Below are 25,957 nucleotides of genomic sequence, written 5' to 3'. Positions count from 1 at the left end.
AGGTGTCCTGTCTCATTAGGGAAGCCTGACAATTTTCTCTGTGTGACAGCATTGCCTTATCTCCTGATTTGAATGTTTTCTTAAGATGCTTAAAATAAAAGACCCCTGTTGTTGAATTGGAATTTCTCACATGGCTCAGTGGTAAAGGATCCACCTGCCAATGCAGGAGACACAGGTTTGATCCCCGGGTTGGAACGATCCCCTGGAGAAGAGAATGGCAACCCATCCCAATACACTTGCCTGGGAAATCCCATGGACAGAGAAACCTGGAGGGCTACAGTCCATGGGGTCGTAAAAGAGTCCAACATGATTTAGCGACTAAACAACAACAACAATTGTTGAGTTGATTAAAAAAAAAAAAAAAGCTTAAAAAGCTATTGCAGCCTGATCCTGGCTCAGGGCTGCCTTCCTTTAATCTCTTAATCCAGATTCTCAATTCCTTGCAGCGATGCTCCTGTGACTCCACATGCAGCCACTGGACACCAACCAGTAACAGTCATTTGGGAAAATGTTGTATTTAGGGGTTGCTATTCTAGCCCAGATGTTGCAGGTGGTGCTAGTGGTAAAGAACCTGCCTGCCAATGCAGGAAACCTAAGAGACACAGGTTCGATCCCTGGGTTGGGAAGATCCCCTGAAGGAGGGCACAGCAACCCACTCCAGTACTGGGCTTCCTCCTGGCTCAGACGGTAAAGAATCTGCCTGCAATGTGAGAGACCTGGGTTCCATCCCTGGGTTGGGAAGATCTCCTAGAGGAGGGCATGGCAACCCACTTCAGTATTCTTGTCTGGAGAATCCCCATGGACAGAGGAGCCTGGAGGGATACAGTCCATGGAGTTTTAGAGTCGGACACAACTGAGCGACTAAGAACGCCCATAGTAGCCCAGGAGGACATATCTCATGTAGTTTCCCACCCACATGTCCAGATTCTGCTCAGGCCTCTTACCTGCAGTACATTTCTCATTCCTCTCCAATGATCCCCCCAACTCAAAGAGAACTCGTTCATTCCATGAATATGGATGAATACTTACCATATCTTCCAGACATTCAGCTCTTTATTCTCTGAATTTGTAAAGTCCATACTCGATTCTCAGTCATGCATCGTCTTATCCACTGCTTGCTGTTTTTAAGTTTAGGCTTCTCCGTCAGACCATAGCTTCCCAGGTGGCCTAGTGGTAAAGAATCCACCTGTCAATGCAGGAGACGAAGGAGGCGTGGGTTTGATCCCTGGGTTGGGAAGATCCCCTGGAGGAGGAAATGGCAACCTACTCCAGTATTCTTGCCTGGGGAATCTCATGAACAGAGGAGCCTGGCGGGCTACAGTCCATGGGGTCATAAAGAGTAGGATACAACTGAACGACTGAACACACAGGCACGCCAGATTATGAGCTTCCTGAGGCCAAATGTGTCCCTTTCTTCAGCATTACAGGCAACATAGGGCTGTAGGAAAAACACAGGCTTTAGACTAAAACAGAGCTGAGAGGATAAGTTGAATTCGGGCTTTCCTTATTTAATAGTACGTGAATTGCCAAGATTTCTGAGGCCTGCTTCCTCGCCTATGAATTGACGATAATGCCACTCACCTCCCCAAGGGAGGTCAGTTATAAGTGTCATGCTTATAAGTCATGCTTATAAGTTATAAGGGGTATGCACTGCATCAGAACATAGTAGGTGCTCAATAAATACTACCTGCCCCCTGCACATACATTCTTCACAGTCTGGGAAATGAATGAGGGCTCACTGGATTGGGAGATGTGTGTGTCTTTGTTTTCAGAAATCTACCCAGGGTGCCTCTGGGTCTCCCCTGGGCTTTCTTAGTTCTGCTTTCCACCCAGTTTTGACTCAGTTGGGACCAGCCATTTGCAATATGGCACTTCTTCCTTTTTCTTCCTTCCTGCCTTTTTCTCCTTTCTTATTTTTTTCTGTATCTAGCGTAAAGCCTTACCAGTTTTGTTTGATGCATGAATTAAAAAGCCATTTAACAACTAAATGTGTGCCTAGTAGCTAACAGTAGCCCTGCCTTAGAAAGTTATCTATTTAGCTGAGCATTTCAGTTGAAAGCAGCAGTTCTCAACCAGGAAATTCTGTTTCCTTCTCTGCCCTCCTCTTGGGGACATGTAGCACTGTCTGGAGACATTATTGATTGTCACACTGGGTAAGGATGCTGGCATCTAGCGGGCAGAGGGCAGGGACAATGATAAACATCTTGCAGTGTGTAAGACAGCCCCCTACACCAAAGAGTTATCCAGGCCCGAATGTCAGTAGTACTGAGGTTGAGAAACCCTGGTTGAGTAACTCCTGCAGGAGAGAAGAGGTGACCCCAGAGAAATATGACTCCAATTCCTGAGTTCTGCAGCCAGCCTTGAATGTGTCCTTAGACGGCCCGACAGCAGTGCCCTGCCCCCCTCCTCTGGGCCCTGCTGACTCTCATTTCTCTGCCCTTTGTGAAATACAAAAACCCATTAAGTCAGTATGTCTTATCGTGATGGCTCCATCAAGCGTGCGTCCAGAGTCTCCCACTCCTGGTGGGCTTGTGTGTGGTGTTTTTCAAGCAAGCCTGTTTTCTCTAGCCACAGAGAAATCGGAGATGACATTTTCTAAAAGTGTCTCTTTGTAAAAATGCCAAGCCTAATCTCAAGGCACAAAGAACTTACAGAAATCAGAATTGACTTGAGGAGTCGTGACCGGCAAAGGTAGATTTAAATGGCAGGCTTTGTGGACTTGTGTTGTTTTGGGGGGGTGGTTGTTTGCCAGTTAATACAGCTCATTGAAAAAAGGACTTCTGGACCTTTTCTCTGGGTCATAATGACCTATTATGACTTTGAAAATTGCAAATATTACCTCGGTTTTAGAAACTGCCTGGGCTTCATGCAGTCCATTGGTGTCCATCTTGTTTCCTTTGTAATATCTTTGGGGAAGGGTGGGGTGGATGCTAAGAAGAGGCAGATCAATTGATTTTCTCGATTTTCTGTTGAAGAAAACAGTGTCTGCAAGGGAACCTCACTAAAACTCTCTTTTAAAACTCTCTGGTTCTGTTTAACTGCATTTTAAAGACTTAGAGGTAAGCAAAAGCTTGGCTTAAGAAAAGAAATAGGCAGAAACATTGTCAAGTGTAAATTGGAGAAACCTGCAGAACTCTGGTTCAGGTAATTCCTTGGATATCTAAGGTAGGCACAGATTCAGGGAGAGGAGGGAATGTGAATCTGGTCACTAGACAATGGTTCCCATGGGAAGGAGAACATCAGTGGGTTGGCTATAGACTACATAAAAGGTGGGTGAGGACAGAAGGAAGGCGGAAGCTCAGCCAGCCTGCCTCCATCTTCCATTTCTGAGGGAGAAGGAAAGATACACAAATTAGTGAGGTGTGAGGAAGTACCCCATGGAGATGGATTGAAGGCAGCTTTCTGAAACCAGGAAGCACTGAAAAAGAGAACAATGGAAGGTTTCCTGAGAATGGAGAGGAAGTCAAAGGTAAACAGAAATTGCAGGCAGGTGAGCTTAATGTGAAAACAGTGTCTTCACATCTCTGTGAAACTGTGTTGCTGAAGGCAAGCTATATGGATTCTCTGTGCTTCAGTTTTCTCATCCGTAAAATGGGTATAGTAATAATTGCTGTGAGAATTAAGAGTTAATATGCATATAGTACTTAAAATAGTGTTTGGGTGTAGTAAGTGCAGTATGAATGTTAGTTACTACTACTTTATTTTTCTCTCCTCTTCCAGATCAGAGACACAGCTGACCTTTTTATTAATTTAATATCATGCATTTTACTATTATGCATTTTCTCATATTTGGAAGTTTTTGAATTTATGGCAATAATTTGACTTAGTATTAATATATAGTTCGTATTGTATATCCATCAGGATGTGTAGATTATGCTTGGTAATGAACAATTTTTATTGTTTAATACTAACACAAGTCTATATCTTTTATTTGTGTGTGGTGAGGATTGTTATTAGTCTACTAGGGTTGCCATAACAAAATACCACAGATTGGGGGGCTTGAACAATAGAAATTTATTTTATCACAGTTCCAGAGACTAGGAGTCCAGATCAAGGTGTGGGTAGAGTGGGTTTCTGCTGAGGTCTTTCTTCCTGACTTGCAGGTGGCCACCTTCTCACTGTATCTTCACATGGATTTTGCACGCGCAGAAAGAGAGAGAGCTCTCTGCTGTCTCTTCTTCTTTTAAGGACTTCTTAAATCAGTCCTACTGATCAGAGCCCCACCCTTATGACCCCATTTAGCCTTAATCACCTTCATAAAGACCTTAAAGGACCTGGTATCCCAATATAGTCATGTTAGGGCTTCAACACATAAATTTGAGGTGTGGGGAGGTTTAGTCCAGTCCATAATAGGATTGCTGGTGGAGGTGGGCCTCTGTTCGTAGTATTTATTTGGAGACCCGGGTTCTCAGGGGCTCAGCCCATGTCCATCTCTCCTACCCCAGCTCTTGCTAAATTCCCCTTGGCTCACTCTGCAGCCCCAGGTGAACTTTTTCCCATATCCTGAGTTCTTTACCAGCTTTCTTCTTCTATGTCTGAACTCTTCTTCCATGGCTGGTTCCTTCTTATCCTTTAGACCTTAACTGACAACCCCTTCTAAAGATGGTCCTTTGTCCCAGACAAGTCTCAGCTTTAGGCTCCTACAAGTAAGTGGAAAGGATAAAATTCACCAACCTGTAGTTCTCTAGCTCTCCTTTCACTTTGCTTGATGGCAGATGGGGTACCCCAGGAGGAACAGTTTACTGATGAGGGAGCAGTCCTCCAGAAGTATCTAAAATGTCATAAACCCATTACACTAGGAACGTGTCCCTCACCCCTAGGTGACTGACAACTTCTGTCGCCACCGTTCCTCTTGGTGGCCGTCATGGGAAGACAGCATCAGCTTCCTGTGCCCCCTGTCTTCTTGCCTATCCTTTCCAGCCCTGCATCCCTTTTCTGTTCCTTTTGGAGGCACAGTGGCAATAGGCCAGGTCTACTGGAGGCAGATTATTTGAGTTAGCGTTAAAGCTAGGCTGCTTACTAGCTGTGCTGCTTTGGACAAGTTACTTTACCTTTCTGAACCTGTTTCCTCATCCTTAAAATGGGGATGATAGCAGGACCTTTCTCATGGAGTTGTGAGTATTTAATAATTTGTTATGTGTGAGGTGCTTAGAACAGTGCCTGGCCTATGGTAAGCTTTGTGTGTGTGTGTGCACGTGTGTGTGTGTGTTAGTCTCTCAGGCATGTCCGGCTGTTTGTGACCCCATGGACTGTAACTCACCAGGCTCCTCTGTTCATGGAATTCTCTTGGCAAGAATACTGGAATGGGTTGCCGTTTCCTTCTCCAGGGAACCTTCCCAACCCAGGGATAGAACCTGGGTCTCCCGCATTACAGGCAGATTCTCTACTGTCTAAGCTACCAGGGAAGCCCATGGTAAGCTCTAGACTGCATTTATTGTCGCTGCTATGCAGTCCATCCTAAAGGAAATCAGTCCTGAATATTCACTGGGAGGACTGATGTTGAAGCTGAAACTCCAGTACTTTGGCCACCTGATGTGAAGAACTGATTCATTTGAAAATACCCTGATGCTGGGAAAAATTGAAGGTGGGAGGAGAAAGGGACAACAGAGGATGAGATGGCTGGATGGCATCACCGACTCAATGGACGTGAGTTTGAGTAAACTCTGGGAGTTGGTGATGGACAGGGAGGCCTGGTGTGCTGTGGTTCATGGGGTCTCAAAGAGTCAGACACGACTGAGAGACTGAACTGATGAAGCATTTTCTTAGCACATATCCAGGTGTAATATTTTGGGGGGGCCTGTGGGTTTGAAACTTCTTTTTAAATTAGCAAGACACTTTTCAAGTGAGATCTTAAAGGGAACCCCAATATATGAAACAGAAATTGCAGGGACTTCTCTGATTGTAGTGGGGTGGGTGTCCCAAGAACTCTCTCTCAAAACCCCTCACACTCTTCCTCATCAACTAGAAGATAATGTTTCTCAAGTGTGCCTTGGGGACCAGCAGCATCAGAATCTCATGGTTATTAAAAATGCAGAGCCTAGGGTCCCACTCCAAACCTGCTGAATTGGATTCTCCAAGAGGTGGAGCCTGAGAATCTGAATTTCAGTATAGTCTTCAGGTGCTTCTGAAGCACACAGGAGCTTCATGCCAGCTTCCTAACTATATACTGAAGGTCACCTTTGGATGTAGGCTTATTTTCCCCACTACTCTTCTAGAGTAGTGATTGGAGTCTCTATGATGCTACACTGATTCTTTGTTCAGTTTCGCCTGGTTAGCAGTGAAAAGGAGGCTGGCATTCCTCTTGGAAAGCTACCCTACAAACTGAAGTGTGCCATCATTGGTTGGTATTGGCCCTATACATCCCACCGCCTCTGCCCCACCCTCTGCCTACCCGCAAGGCTGGGTATTATCAGGTCTGGATTAGGGTCTACTGAGCTTCTAAACCCTAAAAAGGTGATATTCCCTTCCATCAACCATTCTTAGTGATTCAAAATCAAGAGTGCCATGCCTTAAAGCAGTGGTTCCCAACCTTTTGGCACTAGGGCCTGATTTCATGGAAGACTAATTTTTCCACGGGCTGATGAGGGGGGTGGGCAGAGGGATGGATGGATGGTTTGGGGATGATTCAAGTGCATTATATTCATTGTGCACTTCACTTCTAATCTGATGTTGCTGCTGATCTGATAGGAGGTACATGTCCGTGACCTGGATGTTGGGGACCCCTGTCTTGAAGCGGGTCAGGGGAGACCAGCACATTCTGGATTCTACCATGTGATTACTGTGAGGCCTTTTGAAACAGTCTAAATTGCATTCAAGTCCACTTTGTCCCCCTTTTGTGTTTGGGTGATGCGCCCTTTGCACTTGGTCTGCACTCACCTTGCTGACTTTTGGGCCATCCTGAGACACAGCCTAAACCTCTCTCATTCTGCCTGCCTTTTTCACAGGCCTGGACGAAATCCAGTGCTCCCTGCCCATGGAGAACAGGAGGATATTCCTGCACGAGCTGTCGGAGGCCAGCTTCAGCGAGTGCAAGTTCAGCCTCTCGCTCACAGACCTGTTTGTCATCATCTTCTCCGGCGTGGCCGTGTCCATCGCTGCCATCATCTCCAGCTTCTTTCTGGCCACCGTGGTGCAGTGCTTCCAGAGGTGTGCCCCCAACAAGGACACCGAGGACGAAGACGAGGATGAGGACGACTGAGCCACCCCCAACCCTTCCTCACTCTCCTGATCCCCAGCCGGTGGCTCCCCTCTGAGAAGAGAGGGAAATGCTGAAAGGGAGGAGAACGGACCATCAGTGACCAGAGGAGCGCATGCTCCGAGCCTGGCCCCTGGGTGCATCTGGTGAGACCTCCGATCTCGGAGTTTAGAATCCGTAGAGTGGAGGAGTCGAGGAAGGATTCCCAGAGAAGAGCCTGCCTCGTGGCTTGAGATGTGTGTGCCGGGGGAAGATGGCTGAGTCAGGCTTTGGAGCTGACAGCTGAGAATCGCGTAGGGGATGTGAAGACTGGAAGGCCTGACCTGCAAAGATGACTTTGTCCTATCCAATTCTCCTACTTGGACTGGGAGACCAGGCAGCCTCTCCTTCATCCCCAGAGGCAGCAGCCCAGATGGTGGGGACTGGAATTCAAGTCCTGGGAGCAGGATTTCTGTTCCTGAAATAGGCTTCAGCCACCTTGAGATGTTATATAGAGAACAACCCGTGTCTGGCTAAAGTGGCACTGAGGAAAAAGCTAACACCTGGACAAAGGGTGTTTGTCATTCTGTTTTTTTGAGTGGGTCAGGAAAACTTTGTCAACAGAACTCAAACCCTCATGGTTATCCTGAGATTGCTGTTGTTGTTTAGACACTTGGTGGTGTCAACTCTTTGTGTCCCTGTGGACTGTAGCCCACCAGCCTCCAGTCTATGGGATTTCTTAGGGAAGACTACTGGAGTGGGTTGTCATATCCTCCTCTGATTCATAAAGGAAGGACAGCCGATTCATACCTTTGCGATGGCCTCTGCTCAGAGTCTTCCCTCTAAAGTACAGCCAGGTGGTTCCCACTTGCCCTGACACCTCCCCCAACCGTGAGTCCCACCTCCGCTGAATATCACCTGTTCATTCTGTGCCGGCACCATTCCAGACTTGTCATCTCCAGAACTTGAAATAAACTTTCCTGGAGGCCAGGATTCCAAAAAACAGGTTACCTTGGACCAAAGAAATGTTAAAAAAAAAGAAAAAAAAAAACACCAAAACAAAAAAAAAAGCCGTGGGACTTGGCTTCTGAAAAACCTACATCAGTGGCCTTAGGGTGTGTGTGACATTTCTTTGGAGCATAGGCTGTGACAGGCAGTGTTTTCCAGGATGTGGAATGCAGTGCTGTGATTCAGAGATGATATGAAACAATGTCATACGCCCGGCAGGTTGATGCAAAGTGATGGGTGTTAGCATCATCGGACCTTGCTGGGGACTGGCACTTAGACAGGGGACTGGTGAGAAGCTCCTGGGATATTTCTGGGAATCATCTCTCCGTTGTTTCCCATAATATATTCCTTATGTTTCTTTCTCTGTTGCTCCCCTTGAATTTTTTTTTTCACTTTTAGTTTTTAATGACATTTATTTTTTTTTTAGTTGGAGTATAATTGCTTTACAATGTTGTGTAGTTTTCTACTGTACAGCAACATGAATCAGCTATGTGTATACATATCACCAACTTGATGGACATGAGTTTGAGCAAGCTCTAGGAGTTGGTGATGGACAGGGATCCCTGGCGTGCTGTAGTCTATGGGGTCGCAAAGAATCGGACACAACTGAACGACTGAACTGACTAACTGATACATATCTCCTTGCCCTATCGAGCTTTCCTCCCACCCGCACCCCCATCCCACCCCTCTAGGTCATCACAGAGCCCTGATGATGGTAGTGTATATATGTCACACATGGTGTGTATATATGTCGATGCTACTCTCTCAGTTCGTCCCACCCTCTCCTTCCCCAACTGTGTCCACAAGTCCATGCTCTACTTCTGCATCTCTATTCCTGCCCTGCAAATAGGCTCATCAGGACCTATGATGGAATATTACTCAGCCATAAAAAGGAACAACATTGGGTCATTTGTAGTGATGTGGATGAACGTAGACTCTGTCATACAGAGTGAAGTAAGTCAGAAAGAGAAAACAAATACCACATATTAACGCATGTATATGGAAGCTGCCTTAAGTCTTTGCCTCCACAGAGAATTACTGAGTGCTTGCTAAGTGTTCTAGCCCAGGTGCTGTGGGTGTGCCTTTCATGATGAAGACAGAGCTCTTGCTGGCTTGGGCCTCATATTCTTATGGGTGAAACAGAAAACAAACAAGTAAACGAAACAGTAATTTAAGGTAGTGATAAGTGCTGTGAAGGAACTAAATGAGGTCTTGTGACAGAATAACTGCTTGGAGACAGTCAAGAGTGGATGATTGGGTGAATTAGCCAGGACTCTCCAGGGGAACAGCACCAATAGGAAATCATCTATCCATCTGTCTGTCCATCTGTCTGGATTATAAGGAATTGGCTCAGGCAGTTATGGAAACCAGAAAGGCCCATGGTCTGCAGCCAGCCAGCTGGAGACATGAAAAATGCTAGTGATTTGATTCTAGTCTGAATTCAAAGGCCTGAGAACCAGGAGAGCCAAAGGTTAAGTTCTAGTTTGAGGGCAGGAAAAAACTCAGATCAAGTGGTCAGGCAGAGGGCGAGGGAGAAGGAGAGAGGCAGAGAGAGAGAGAGGAAGAGAAGGAGAGAGACAGAAATTCCTCTTTCCTCCATCTTTTTGTTCTATTCAGGCCCTTGATGGATTGGATGCTACCCACCCGCTTTGGAGAGGGTGATCTGTTTACTCAGTCTGCAGATTAAAGTACTAATTGCATCCAGAAATACCCTCACAGACACATCCAGAAATAATGGTTAACCAAATATCTGTGTCCCTTATGACCTAGACAAATTGATGCATAAAATCAGCCATCACCCGGGGACCTCTGATTGGGTTGCTTTGAGCCTAAATCTTGCCTCCTCTTCCCACCTCCTTGCCTCTCTCACTTCATCCCTGCTTTCCTTCTCTTTCACTCTCTGTCCTTACTCTTCTTTCTCTCCTTCACCCTTGAGGAGACCCCTGGTCACCCTTTCAGCCACCAGCATTGTTGACGCCAGCAGAGGAGACCCCCAGCTCAGAGGGGCTGTCTTCTCAGAGTCTCTGCACAGGTGGAGCAGTATGCCAGCATCTTCCCAGAGTTCATAGCAACATCTGTGGGCTCCACCCTCAGAGCAGGTAATGCTTCCATTGGGGAAACAATATAGGCAAAAACACTGGTCATCCTGAACATACAAGATGCTGCTTGAATTCTTGTTGAAAGACTCCAGCCATCATTTGTACCTTACTGTGAATGAAGGTATCTGGAGATGGTTTTTGATCAAGGGAGAGAACTCCACTGATGTTTGGCCATTGTAGGGGAGATAGAAAAGATCGTGAAGGAGAGGGCTGAGGGCTCATAGGATGGGAGTTTGAGACACAAAACAGTCTAACACCAGCACCACCCCAGCCTGGCCACAGACTCAGATGAGACTTAGGTGGTACTGGACTTCTGTCATCACTGTCTCTAATCCCCACTCCCAAGAGTATCCTACCAGGGACATAACTGAAGACCCTGGATCCAACTGTTATTTTTGTTGTTGTTTAGTTTTTGTGTCCAACTCTTTGCAGCCCTATGAGGGGTAGCCCACCAGGCTTCTTGGTTCATGGGATTTTTTTTCCCAGGCAAGAATACTGGAGTGGATTGCCATTTCCTTCTGCAGAGGATCTTCCTGACCCAGGGATTGAACCTGCATCTCCTGCATTGGCAGTCGGATTCTTTACCACTGTGCCATCTCGGTAGCCCAATCCAACTGAACCTCTACCAAAGTCATAGTGTGTTTCTCCCAGAATCCTAGGGAGGTGGTGCCCCCAAGCTGTAAGCTGTGTAAACAGCATTACACCCTCATTGTGGTAGGTACTGGTAGATGAGTTCCCTCTTAATGAGTCTACTTCATTCCTTCATTCCACTTCCAGTGGTTCATTGTGGTCAGCAGACTCAGTTGTTTGCTCAAATACAAAAGCCCTGCAGAGTACAGAAGCCGGGGGTCATATGCTGAATGGACAGGTGAGTGGGGGAGAGGCTCCCTGGCTTGCTGGGTACCCATCAACCATCATTTCTGCCAGCTGCAACCCAGAGTTTTGGAAAGAACATGATTCTAGGGAAGAAGAAGAGTTTTAAAGTATTGCCTGTTGAAACAGTCATCTCCTGGATATAAAGTTCCTCTGAAGCCCTGGGGACACCATGGGGGACCTAGGGACATCTGTGGTCAAACCCAGGGAAATACACTGACCAGGAGCTTAGCTCAATTAGGGAAACACCTTTTGAGAAGTGACATTGCACAAACAGTAGGTGATGATTTAGTGCTCCCTGACTTGCTGTTGTGCCTCAAGATATTATTAGCAATAGTGATAATTCTGCATGCTAGTTGAGGGCCTCCTCTGCACCAGGACTGTCCCTCTTCCAAGTCTCCATAGGTGTCATTTGGGTCTCAAGTGCTACCTCCTCAGAGTCACTTTCAACACACTGTCAACTGCAAAGTGGCCTTTGCCATCTACCTCTATAAGGATTAAATCATGTGCTACCACAGCTGCTGATTTTCAATACCTCCTGAAAGGAGCTCAGGATGGAGAGCAGAAATAAGGCACTCTGTGCTCTGGAAAAAACTGGCAGAACAGTTCTTTGGATAGATATTTTCAGGAGCTGATTTTATGAGCTCAGTTATTGTATCTCTTCATGTGTAGAAAAGCACAAAAATTCTTCATTGTGATGACTGCTCCTCATGACTAGAAGAAAACTTCTGCAAAAAAAATATGTGCTTCATTGCATGAACTCCCTCTTCACCAAAATCATGTATATACTGACCTTCCCCCCTACCTTTTAGGAGCAGTTTCTCAGGGCTATCGTATAGTCCTCATTTGGCTCCCAAGTAAAACTTGTCTCACAATTCTCATGTTGTGCATTTTTTTAAGTTGACAACATTACCCTGTATTATTTTTTGCACAGCACGTACTATGGTCTGAAATTATCCTACATATTTATTTACATGTTTATTGTCTTCCTTTCTGGACTAAAGCATTAACTCCCCAAGGGCAGGAACTCAGGCCCTTTATGTCTCCAGCATTTGAACAGTAGTGGCACAACCAATATGCATATGGAGTGAAAGTGCAACAAATGAATTCCAGGCACCATGAACTATAAACTTTACAAACTTGAGTGCTACTAAAACACCTTGCAACTCCAGGAGTGAGTTGCTTCTTGTTGTTCAGTTGCTAAGTCATGTCCGACTCTTTGTAATCTCATGGACTGCAGCATGCCAGGCTCCTCTGTCCTCCACTGCTTCCACAGTTAGCTCAAATTCATGTCCACTGAGTCGGTGATACAATATAGCCATCTCATCCTCTGCTGCCCCCTTCTCCTCCTCCCTTCAATCTTTCCCAGCATCAGGGTCTTTTCCAATGAGTTGGCATCTCAAGTTAAGGAGTTTAGCACTTTTCTGTGTATGGGAAGATACAAGAGTCTGGGCTCACTGAAATCATTCCTTTGATATGAGTTCTCTTGGGGCTCACCAGCTCACCATTGGCTGTGGCTGCAACCAGTGATGACTGTGATGTCCTTTGTTTACTGATATGGCAGGAAATATTCCATTTCTCAATTTCATAGGTGACGGAACCGAGGTTCAGAGAAGATGCTAGATTATAGGACACAACAGAGCCAGGACAGATTTGTGGCTGTTGAACTCCAAAGCTATGCTCTTGGTTAAAATTGTATGTGTATTGAGAGCATTCTCTGGGCTAGGTGTTGGACCAAGACCTTTGTGCAACTTACCCTGTAAGGCAGTATATTCATCAGGGTTCTCCAGAGAAACAGAACCAATAGAATGCATATATATATATATATATATATATATATATATATATGTATATGTATGTATATGTATATGTATGTATACATACACACATTTATATATGAACAGATTTATTTTAAGGAATTGGCTTGTGTGATTGTGGAGGCTAAGAAGTCCACATCTGCAGAAGGCCGAAAATCCAGGGAAGAGCTAGTATATCAGTCCAAGTATGGTGTCATCTGCTGCACATCCCCTCTTACTTGGGGGTGGTCAGTCTTTTGTTCTATTAAGGCCTTCAACTTATATAATGAGGCCCACCCATATTATGGTGGGCAATCTGCTTTCCTCAAAGTCCACTGATTGAAATGTTAATTTCATCTAAAAGCACTCTCATAGAAACATCCAGAATAATGTTTGACCTCACATCTGGAAACCAGGGCCCAACCAACCTGACACATAAAATAAATCATCATAGTTAGGTACCATTGTCATCTCTCCTTTGTGGATTCATTGCCTCCATGTGGTCACTGAGAGATTGGATTTGGTCCTGTGAATAAATTACCCGGTTGGACATAGCTGATAAGTGATGGAATAGGATTTGGCAAAGGATGCTGTGACCACGGCATACACTCCCTGTACCCAACTGCATTCCTGTCTCAGGTCAGCAGGAGCTGGCCTGGCAGGGACTGCACAGAGTGGCACATTTCTAGAGGCTGTGTGCTCTGCTTCAGGAAAAGCAGCCTGCATTTGCTGGGTGCACCCCGGATGAGTTCATTTTGAGCCTCAAATTCAACATCGCAGACCCATTTGTGAGAGTCAAAACCACCAAAATATCTTGTCTTACCACCTTGCTCTCCTTAAGATCTATTGCCCAGAGGATTCCAGCAACATCACAAATGATTTCATCTTATTGTAAAGATAGTGGATACCACAAGTACAGGACTTCCCTGGTGACTCAGCAGTAATGAATCCACCTGCCAATGCGGGAGAGGCAGTTTCAATCCCTGTATCGGAAAGATTCCCTGGAGAAGGAAATGAAAACCACTCCAGTATTCTTGCCTGGTAAATCCCATGGACAGAGGAGCCAGGGTAAAGAATCTGAAGGACCAAGGGCATACATACATCCACCCAGAATCAGTGCCCTCTTCTAGCACATTCTCAAGACACCAAAATTCCCTGGACAAATAACTCCAAGCTTAGGGGCAGGGGTGGGGGGAAGGGGGCTGTGGGTGCTTCCAAGCATTCCTCCTACAGGGTGGACTGAAGGCCAGGCAGTGGATGTTGGCAGGGCATGTGAACAGAGGGTGGATGTGCAGGCTGGGGCATCCAGTGTAGGTATACAAGACCCTAGAAGGTCAGGATGGAGCAGGGGCTGGAAAGAGAAAGGGAGAGGTCTTAGATGGCTCAGCCCTCCCCACATTCCCATATTCTGATGGAGTAGGATTTGGCAACAGGTGCTCTGACCAAATTTCCAAGAATCCAAGAATCATCATTTAAACATCTTCCAAGTCATTAAGAAGGTATTTTTGTCGAGATAGTTGGGTGGAATGTTGCCTTAGCAGTTTATCTTTCTTTATGACTTATGAATGTGTAGGTATGGGTGTGTGGAGCATATTTGTATTCTTGTCCAGGCTTCACAGATGTTACAGGTAAGCCCGAGTACCACAGCAGAGACAAAATGACAGACATGCCCCCTGGCCATGGCCCTAGGACTGGACACCGCTTCTTCCCAAAGGCTTCCCAGGTGGCATTAGTGGTAAAGAATCTGCCTGCCAATGCAGGAGACGCAAGAGATGTGGGTTCTATCCCTGAGTTGGGAAGATCCCCTGGAGTAGGAAATGGCAATCCACTCCAGTATTCTTGCCTGGAAAATGCCATGGACAGTGGAGCCTGGCAGGCTAGAGTCCATGGGATCACAAAGAGTTGGACACAACTGAGTGACGGAGCACACACAGCACACGTGTGTGAGCGCACACAGCTTCCTTATGTGGCTGGTCCACAGGAGCCTTTATACAGAAAGGCTAAAAAAGGCACACACACTGATTGCTATCACCAGTGATGGAGAGGTTTGCGTTGAATATTCATGCTTTCCCTTCCCTACTCCATTGCTTCCCCTTTTCCTCTTCATCCTGAACCTCCCCCTCTGACTTCCCCTCCTCTTCTACTTTCTCCTCCCCACACCAGTGTTACAGACCTAAACTCTAGGTATGTCAGTGGCTGGAGGTAGGTGGTTTTTCCACCTTTATTACACTTAACTGGACTCCAGAACACATCAAGACTCTGTTCCCTTAACATCCCACTGCCACCAACTGAGCCAACCTCAGACCTTGAGCCTTGGACCTCTGCCATTAAATTTTTTTAAGTGATCTCTAGTGGCCTTGAAGATTAGTGATTTATTATTTGCAAGTGGTCTGTTCTCACTGAAATTGCCCCAAAGCAGACGTCTGTGGATTTTATCTTTCGGCAATCAAAAAGGTAGCTTTATTCTTTAAGACTCCAGACTAATAAACACACATCCAAACTTTACATTGTTTTCCATATTGAATAATTTTTAGAAATAAAAATAAACAGGGTTCTCTGCTGTTTGCAAACGTGATCCATTTTCTGAAAACATACTTTTCCAGGGAGTACATGAGTTATTATATTTTGGCCTTGGGAAAAATACAATGTGCTTTTCTGGTGAAGCCTCACACCCATGCACATAAGTCATAAGCTCAGTTGCTCTCTGGAGAGCCTTTGGTGCCTAAGTTGGGAGTGTTTTTTCCAGTACAGACCCACCATCCCTATCCAAGCCTTTGATTATGTATTCATAATTGGAATGAAGCAATCATATGTCAATTGGCCTTAAAAGGAGCCCTCAGGGGTGGAGGGTCAGCCTCCAGTGGAGTGAAGGCCTGTGCCCATAGCTCATGCTTTGGGCTGTGCCAGGGACCCTCTGGGAACCTCAAGTCCTCCCCTGTGAACAGAGAAACACTAACTTGTTGGCAGAATTGATGAGAAAGAACACAATGAAACAATGGGAGGGATGCCCCCTCCAACCAAAGGTGGTCCCTTCCCTCCTTCTCCAGAGTCCTTGGGTATCCATAGAAAAGGGTGCCATTTCAAGAGATCAAGACCAGATCTTGAATGCCAGCATCAGATAACAGGCCCCAAGAGCCAGCAGTCTGACAACCCCAGTGGGTAATCATAGGAGCTCAGTTCTCATTTCTACATGCTGTAATCAGTGCCCAGCCCTGCTGCCAGTGGCCTATCAAACCCAGCTGCATCTGGGACTCAAGTCTGCATAAATGTCAGAGGCCACTTTTGCATGCATCTCCCTGGGGTCCACTCATCAGGAATACAAATGAGGCCACATCAATACTCAGACTATGTTGTCCTTGTGGATCCTGCCTGCCTGATGGCAAGTCAGCAAGAATACCCCACCCCCGCCCTACAGACACTACATATTTATGGGAATGGGGAGTCTCTCTCAGGCTTGAAATCCAGCATGAACTGGCTTCCAGCAAGCATCCATCATTTCTGCTGAGGGTTCATGCTTGCCCTGGGCAGCATGGCCTCCACCAGCCATACTGTGGCTCCTTGGGGGACCCCTCTGTCGACTTAAAAAATAGTCACAACTTAAAAGTTTGAGAGTTATGCTTTATTTGGTGGGAGTTTTTAGGACTTCTTGTCTGGCAGGCAGCATGTCAAGTACCTCTGAGAGAACTGCTCCAAAGAGGCAAGGGGAGGAGTCAGGTTATATAGAAATTTTGCAACGAAGGGGAGGTAGTCTGAACATCGAAGGGAAAGTCACTCAGTCATGTCTGATTCTTTGTGATCCCATGGACTATACAGTCTATGAAATTCTCCAGGCTAGGATGCTGGAGTGGGTAGCGTTTTCCTTCTCCAGGGGATCTTCCCAACCTAGGGATAAAACCTCCCACATTGCAGGCAGATTCTTTACCAACTGAGCCACAAAGGAAGCCCAAGAATATTGGAGTGGGTAGCCTATTCCTTCTCCAGAGGATCTTCCCAACCCAGGAATCGAACCGGGGTCTTCTGTATTGCAAGTAGATTCTTTACCAACTGAGCTATCAGGGAAGCCCATTGAACGTCAAAAGGTGATTATTAATTAAAGAAAACCAAATATCTCAAGGAATTTAGGGCTTTTCTATGCATGGGAAGATGCAAGAGTCTGGGCTCACTGAAATCATTCCCTTCATATGCATTTCAGCTAAGGGGACAGTATCCTGTGTTTTTCACATCCTTAGCTCCCTTGGGGCTCAGAGTAGGGAATGGCTGTAATCTGATGTTTGCTAGGTTGCAGGCATTCTTCTCCTTTCTGAGTGCCCCTAGGGCTCACTGGCTCACACTGAAGGGCTGCGATAGCTGATGAAGTCATAGTCATTTATTGATATGGCATTTGTTTATTGATATGGCAGGAAATATTTCACTTTTCATCTCCCCACACCATCCCTGCCCTATCCAGGTGTATGATCTCAGACTACCATTCCCTCACTCACATCCATGGGGTGTTTCCCACAGATGGGACAACCCCCCTCCATAGGGTTAGGTTAGATTAGACCCTAGGCCAGGCTTAGAACCAGACCCCCTAAGAACTTCCCAATTTCCTCATCTCTCTGGCTTCCTCCCTCAGGTTTCCACTCCAGTTTATCAACAAGAGCAAATAGATTCCCTGGGCAGGGCTGCCCCTACCTGCAGCCATGGCAATCAGCCAGCTTCTGAGCCAGAGGTAGCTAAGGTGGGACATGGATACAGACATCCTTCCTAATTGATGAGGGAGGCTGCAGGTTCTGCTGAGACTGGGCGGGGGGGGCGGGGGGAGTCCTGGACTCTCCACACCCTGAGAGCTGCTTGGGAAGGCAAGAAATGCAGGGACAAGATATTCCTACCAGGGGGCTCTGAGTTGGCACTATGGAATTCTCCGTCCCCAGAGATGCTCCATACAGAGTCAGAGCCAGTCGGTCACCTTCACTAAGCACCAGTCTTTGACCAGTTTGGCAGACAGGAGACCTCAGTTGTCACATGAACAGCAGAAAATGCACACTCGCCCATCTGAAGAGGGTCACACCATGTGGTCTACCTTAAGGGAGTCCGAGAGAGGGAGTAGGCAGGAGCAGGCTGGGGTTCATGCCAGCTTATGGCACTTGACCTACAACCACTGAAATGGTCCTAACAGAGTATTTGGAAGAAGTATTGTTGGAGCACTGAAATAGCAGGGTAATAAAACTTACTGGTGTATGAGTACCAGGGTGTTCACACTCCGCCTGAGTACTGGGAGGGTAACCAGCAGGCCCTCAGGTTGTATGATGCTGCAGTGAGTGGTCCTGGACTTTGCTGACTGCTCCCCTCCCCGCCCCCTTCCTCACCACTCACTCCTTTCAGCCTCTGGGCACTCCTTCAATCAAGGGCTCTCCCCTCAGCCCAGAATGCTCTTCCTCTAGACCTCTGCTTCTCCTTAGCATTTAAGCCTCAGCTCAAAGGTCACTATTTCAAAAAGGTCTTTTTGCCTATCCCAGCTGAAGAAAACCTCATCTGTCACCCTCTGATGCCTTGTCACCCTTGAGAAAAGCAATATTTCCTGCTGTATCAGTAAATAAAGGATGTCAAAATCATCAGCAGTTGAACTGGTGAACCCTGAGGACACTCAGGGAGGAAAAGAATACTTGCCATCTTGCAGCCATTCCCTGCAGCCTAAGGTGAGCCCTGAGGAAACTCAGGATGTGGAAATGCAGGATACTGGTCCCAGATATCTGTGGGGCATATCAAAGGAACAGTCTCAGTGAGTTTAGACTCTTGCATCTTCCTATACATAGTGCAGTCAGTCACTCAGTCACGTCTGACTCTTTGCGACCCCATGGACTGCGGCAAGCCAGGCTTCCCTGTCCATCACCAACACCTTTACTCAAACTCATGTCCATCGAGTCGGTGATGCCAATCAACTATCTCATTCTCTGTCATCCGCTTCTCCTCCTGCCTTCAATCTTTCCCAGCATCAGGGTCTTTTCCAATGAGTCAGTTCTTCGCACCCACCCACCTTATCCATGTACTTCACAGATATTTATCAGATTCGGCTAAGCCCTGGGCCTACAAGGCAAGCAAGGACCTTTCTCTTGCCATTAACAATTCAGAAAGGAGGAAAGGGTACACAAGCAAGCAAACAAAACCGATAAGCCCACACATGATTGCCGTGAAGAGAATGAAACAGGGTGTAGCCTTAAAAAATATTCACAACCTCAAAGTTGAAAATTACATTTTATTTGGTGGCCATTTTTAGGACTTCCAGCCTGGGAAGCTGCATCTCAAGTAACCCTGAGAGAATTGCTCCAAAGAGGCAAGGGGAGCAGCCAGGCTCTATAGAAGCTTTGCAACAACTGTAGTCTGAATATCAAAAGATTACTAAGTAAATGAAAACCAGATATCTCAAGTTAAGGAATTTAGTGCTTTTTACATATAGGACATGGACTGCTTCCCAGGCTGAAAGTCCTAACGATCTCCGCAAATAAAACACAATTCTCAATTTTGAAGTTATGAATATTTTTTAAGGCTACACCCTGTTTCATTCTCTTCACAGCACTCATGTGTGGGCTTCCCGGGGTTTGTTTGCTTGCTTGTGTACCATTTCCTCCTCCCTGAATTGTTAATGGCAAGAGCAAGGTCCTTGCTTGCCTTGTAGGCCCAGGGCTTGGCAGAAATCTGATGAATATCTGCGAAGTAGATGGATAAGGTGGGTGGGTGGATGGATAGATAAATGGGTGGGTGAATGGATGGGTGAGTAAGTGAGCAGATGGATGGATGAGTGGGTGGATTGATGAATGGATGGATGGGTAGATGAGTGGATGGAAAATTTTCCACCCTTTCAAAGACTTGAAAGCCACACATAACGTGTGAGGAATATAATCAAGGAAGGATTCGTAAGATATACTGAGTACATTAAAAGAAAGTGTTTTTTCACCTTGCAGAGGGCACAGTTCTGAGCCTTGGGCTGCAGTACTGTCAGGAGCCACTTGTGGTGTTTCCTTCTTTAGTAGTTGCCCATCTTTGTCGCAGCTTGAAGTCTTCCCCTCTGCTCTTTGTGGGCTGCTGATTACAGACGCAAACCCCTAGACGTTGCACCCTGCCTTTCGTCTGAGAGCCAGGAGAACAAGCCCTCTTTGGATCACTATGTGCTGTGGGTGGGGGCAGCAACTGACTCTTTTTCACTTTGGGTCCCCCTCCCTCGTGTTCTCCTCTCCTTGGCATAACTAGCCTTGACATTGGTAGCTTGGTATCGAAAGATTTCCTTTCATGACCATCTGACCCTAATTACTTCCATTAATTACTTGGACAGATTCCCCTGCAAAAAAGCCTTAAACCCAGGGGTGGAGGGAGAAGAGGATGCTCTTCACCTGTCCTTGTCCACCACCTGCCTCTAGAGGGAGGAGGCTATGTGGCATTCAGGATATTTAATTTTCTGGAGATTTGCTGTCAATGGAGGTCAGTCTGTCACTCTGATCAGAGTTCCCTCTAAGAGCTTTTTCTCTCACTAATCCTGCATCTTCTAAAGTGCTTGATTGCTTGTTGGAGGGAAACAAGTGTGAAGGGAGGGGAGAGCTGATGCAATGTGCAATTAACTGGCTCAGTGATTTCTGATCCCCATTCTTACTCCTACAACCAGGGAAAGGCCAGGTTGGGACAGAAGTCCAAGTGGGGCATTAAAAACCTCCAGTTCCCAAGCCCCTCAAGCCACCATCTGACTCATTGTCAATCCCCACTCCTCTCTAGTTCTAGGGAGAGTGTAACAAGCTCCCAGGTTGCCTGGCTTTATACTTTCCCCTCATTTCCCTCCATTTGTTCTGCTCAAATCCTCCTTGTCTTAGATGCTTCTTTCTTAAGATTCACTCACTCATTCATTTATTCAACATTTGTTAAATGTATCCCCTGGGCCAGGCACTGGACATTTAATAACACAGGACAAACAGGTTCTCATTACCAGCAGTTTTCCATCAGAGAAAACAAGTCAAACAAGTGATGCACAGTAGTGTGATGACTTATGCTGGGGAATGCTGGTGCCTGGGAGCCTCAGAGCAGGGCCAGTTCAGGGTGAGCGGTCAGGAAAAGGTCCTGTCAGCTACAAATTGGCACTTGCCATGGGCTTCCCTGGTGGCTCAGCTGGCAAAGAATTCGCCCGCAATGTGGGAGACCTGGGTTCAATCCCTGGGTTGGGAAGATCCCCTGGAGAAGGGAATGGCTACCCACTCCAGTGTTCTGGCCTGGAGAATTCCATGGACTGGGTCCACAAAGAGTCAGATATGACTGAGTGACTTTCACTTTTTATCTACCTTCACAAAGATCAAATCATGTGCTGCTGCAGCTTCTGACTCTCAACCTCTCTGAAAGGAATTCAGAGTGGAGAGCAGAAATTCTGTGCTGGTTGGGTTTGACTGGGTCTTCAGATAGATATTTTCAGGAGCTGACTTTATGAGCCCAATTCTTTTTTTTTTCTTTTTTTAAATTTATTTATTTATTTTTTTTTCAGTGGGTTTTGTCATACATTGACATGAACCAGCAATAGATTTACACGTATTCCCCATCCCGATCCCCCCTCCCCCCTCCCTCTCCACCCGATTCCTCTGGGTCTTCCCAGTGCACCAGGTTTGAGCACTTGTCTCATGCATCCCACCTGGGCTGGTGACCTGTTTCACCATAGATAATATACATGCTGTTCTTTCGCAACATCCCACCCTCACCTTCTCCCACAGAGTTCAAAAGTCTGTTCTGTACTTCTGTGTCTCTTTTTCTGTTTTGCATATAGGGTTGTCGTTACCATCTTTCTAAATTCCATATATATGTGTTAGTATGCTGTAATGTTCTTTATCTTTCTGGCTTACTTCACTCTGTATAATGGGCTCCAGTTTCATCCATCTCATTAGAACTGATTCAAATGAATTCTTTTTAACGGCTGAGTAATATTCCATGGTGTATATGTACCACAGCTTCTTTATCCATTCATTTGCTGATGGACATCTAGGTTGCTTCCATGTCCTGGCTATGAGCCCAATTCTTGTATCTCCTCATATCTAGAAAAGCACTAAAATCCTTCATGGTGATGACTCTTTCTCGTGACTAGCAAAAACCTTTTGCAAAAAATATGTATGTGATCAAGTTAATGTATTCCCCTTTCATCAAAATCACATATATACTGACCTCCCCGCCACCCCCTTTGGAGCAGTTTCTCAGAGCTATCTGAGGTGCTGTCTCCCAGGCTTCAGTCCTCATTTTGCCACAAATAAAACTGATCTTGCAACTTTCACATTGTACTTTTTTTTTTTTTAAGTCAACAGGCCCCTGGTGAGAACTAAAGACTCTGTCCAAACCCCTACAACTGGGAGAGGACCAAACCCTAGCAGGTTTCTAGGAGCTTAAGATCTTGTCCTTAGGAAGATCTCAATCCCCATCAAATGCCTGCCTGGACACCTCCAGGCTGCCACGAGAATTCACTGCTGTTCTAGCCAACACCTGACATTGATCCAAACTTCTGTTTCTTAGTGATCTATTAAAAAGTACTTACCATTGTGAATCCTTTCTCTGTCCCCTTGAGATATATACATATCTCCTACATCTCGGGGGGCTTCTTTGGGCCTGAGGACCATCCCCTTGAGAAGTCATCATCAGGAAGATAGGGCTCCTCTCCCTTCTCATCTCTCCCAGTCTCTGTGGGAGGATGAAACCCTGACCTCCACATGCCAGCTAGTAGACACAGCTGCCCTAACTGCATGGGCACTGACCAACCCACTGACCCATTGCGATTCTTGGCTTCTCTGACTGTACTGAGCCCCTGCACCACCCACCCCACCCCCAGCTGCTCTTTCAATCCACCTGTAACATGCCCCACCACCTCTGCACAATGGAAATGGAGCTCTGCCCTTTGCTCACTGTCGGTAGTGACTGAATAAAATCTGTTTTCACCACTTTCACTCACTTCCACTTCCAGTGCCAATGTGTTTATCATTGACACTGTTGGAGGGACATTTTATCTCAAGCTGGAAAGTTGAGCAGTAGTTAGCCAGGCTAAGTGTGTGGGTCTGGGACCAGGAGGTAGGTAGGGGGTGGAGGAGGAATAAAGCAGAGAATAAGGGAGAAACCAAAAGAACATTGAGAGACTGGAGGTGGAAGGAGACATGAGGTCTTTGGTTCTTGCCAGCACACAGCCACCCAAGCCCTTTGTGGGCACAGCCTAGCCATCCATCCATGGTGAGAGACTCAGATACTGGCTGAAGTTTCTTCTACATCCATCCAGCTTTCTTCCCTCTTCCCAGCCAGCTCTTCCCAGCTGTCACTCAGCCTGCCCTGTCAAATCCCTGATGGGCTGGTTTGGGGCTGCCCAGCCCTCTCTGGGGACCGAGAGGATGCTGCTGCCTCTTGGGTTCTATGTTTCCACCATTAAAAAGATCAAGAGGGACTTCTCTGGTGGTCCAGTGGCTAAGACTCCAGCTCCCAAAGCAGGGGCTCGCATTTGATCCCTGGTCAGGGAACTTAATCCCACATGCTGCAACTAAGAGTTCGCATGCCCCAACTGTGGTAAAAGATCCTGCATGGCCCAGAAAGATAGAAGATCTCAAGTGCTGCAACTAAGACCCAGTGCAGCCAAATGAATAAATAAATATTTTTTTAAAAAAAACTTTGAAAAAAATCAAGATATAATTCACATACCATGAAGTCTAGCTTTATAAAGTGCACAGTGGTTTTAGTATATTTATAAGGTGGTACAACCATAGCTGGGATTTCCCTGGTGGTTCAGCAGTAAAGAATCCACCTGCAATGCAGGAGATTCAAGACTCAGGTTCAATTTCTGGGTTGGGAGGATCCCCTTGAGGAGGGCATGGCAACCTACTCCAGTATTCTTGTCTGGAGAATCCCCATGGGCTGAGGAGCCTGGAGGGCTACAGTCCACAGGGTCACAAAGAGTCAGACACCAGTGAAGCGACTGAGCATGGACACACAGCCATCACTACTGTCTAGTGGCAGAACAATTCATTATCAGGGAGAGAAACCCCATACCTGTTAGCAGTCACTTCCCATTTCCTATAAATACATAGATAATGTATTTCAGCTATCTATCAATGTATCCCCATGAAATCATGATCATGAACATGACCATTGACCTAAAGGTTTCCTCCTCCCCTTTGCCATTCCTCTCCCCTCCACCTTCCGTCTCCCCTCCCTTCCCTCTCCCTAGGCAACAACTGATCATCTTGTCACTAGAGGTTAATTTTCATTTTCTAAAGGTTTTATCAATGGAACTATAGAGTAGGAGTTCTCCTTGGTCTGGCTTTTTCACTCTGCACAATTTTGAGAGTCATCCATGTTGTTGCAGGTATCAGCAGATCTTTCTTTTCATTTATTGCTGAGTTGTCCTGAATGTCCTTTGATCTTAAGCAGGTTGCTCAGTGCCTCAGGACCTCAGCATCTTCAGCATGCAAACACCAGGTCACCTGGGAGCTACTATATGGCTAACTCCATTCTTGCCTTCTGGGATTCAGGACACGGCACATCTTTTTCCAGTAACTTCTCCTCTGTGTTCTAGCTGCCTGGGGTTTCTTCCTGTGTGGCTACTGCCTCTGAGTCTGAGAAATATGTCTCTCTTAGTTCTTAAATTGTGGGGTGAAAGAACTTTTGGGACGCCGAGATTCTGGGGAGCCTCTGCGATGTTGAGTGATCTCCAAGAATGCAGGCCTTGCTGGAGGACTGGCTGGCATTCTGATCACCCTGAGAACATGGGCTCCGAAAAGAGAATTCAGCATCATTGCTGCAGAATACAGAGGATCAATAGAAATCCAAGGGTCAATTTGTCACCAGCCCCTCCCCCACCCCAGGTGATGCTAGTGGTAAAGGTATGCCTGCCAATGCAGGAGATGCAAGAGACAGTTTCAATTCCTGGGTCAGGAAGATCTCTTGGAGTAGGAAAATGGCAATCCACTATAGTATTCTTGCCTGGAAAATTCCACAGACAGAGGAGCCTGGTGGGCTATAGTCCATGGGGCCGCAAAAAGTCAGGTATGACTGAGCAACTGAGCCCACACACAGACACGGGCACACACACAGACAACATACACACACACTGTTCTCCTTTCTGTTGGGATCCTGGATGAAGAATATAAAGAGTGCAGTGGGTGGTTAGGACTTGGGGCAGAGAAGCAGCAGGATATAGCCCTTGCCCTAGAAAAGAAATGAAATATGGCTGGGAAAAAAAAAAAAAAGCAAGAAAAGAAAAAGAGGGAAACAAACAAAAACAGGGAACAGGTAAATGTCTTCCTCTTCTTTCTACAGCGCCCAACTTGCGAAGGTACATGCTGACCAGCATCTGGGGCTGAGGGCAGTTGGGGGTGGGGGTGGGGGGCTTCCAGATGTTGGATTTGTGTAAAGATGAAGTATGGCAGTCTTCAGTGAGGCAGATGGAGGGCAAGGAGACAGAAGCAATCAATCCTTAGTTCAGTTCAGTTGCTCAGTCATGTCCAACTCTTTGTGACGCCAAGGACTGCAGCGTGCCAGGCTTCCCTGTCCATCACCAACTTCCTGAGCCTACTCAGACTCATGCCCATCGAGTTGGTGATGCCATTCAACCATCTCACCCTCTGTCGTCCATATCTACTCCCACCTTCAATCTTTCCCAGCAGCAGGGTCTTTTCCAATGAGTCAGTTCTTCACATCAGGGGGCCAAAGTATTGGAGTTTCAGCTTCAGCAACAGTCCTTGCAATGTACATTTAGGATTGATTTCTTTTATGATTGACTGGTCCATTTTTCCAGGTACCCCAGACTACCTGGACATCTCTATCTGTGGTCCAGTTGGAGCCATCTCTGGTTTTCTTGCTTAAGAAACCTTTGCCCAATCCCTCTGGGTCTTCCCAGTGCACCAGGCCCGAGTACTTGTCTCATGCAGAGGGATTGGGTAGAGAGGGAGGTGGGAGGGGGGATTGGGATGGGGAATACATGTAAATCCATGGCTGATTCATGTCAATGTATGACAAAAACCACTACAATATTGTAG

The 25,957-nt window shown here is 46.4% G+C and overlaps 1 protein-coding gene across 1 annotated transcript in view; it reads left to right on the top strand.

Annotated features, from left to right (window-relative positions):
- LRRC38 (leucine rich repeat containing 38) overlaps positions 1-8,233 on the top strand; it is a 39,517-nt gene extending 31,284 nt beyond the window's left edge. The window contains exon 2 of the mRNA XM_043486226.1: positions 6,945-8,233. Within this exon, the coding sequence (XP_043342161.1) occupies positions 6,945-7,198 (254 nt within the window). The 3' untranslated portion in view covers positions 7,199-8,233. The remainder of the gene's footprint in view (positions 1-6,944) is intronic.
- The last annotated feature ends 17,724 nt before the right edge of the window (positions 8,234-25,957 follow it).

Source organism: Cervus canadensis, chromosome 13 (assembly GCF_019320065.1).
Source record: "Cervus canadensis isolate Bull #8, Minnesota chromosome 13, ASM1932006v1, whole genome shotgun sequence".
Taxonomy (NCBI): Eukaryota; Metazoa; Chordata; class Mammalia; order Artiodactyla; family Cervidae; genus Cervus; species Cervus canadensis.
The sequence above is the reverse complement of the archived record's forward strand: the minus strand, read 5'-3'. Positions and strand labels throughout refer to the sequence as shown.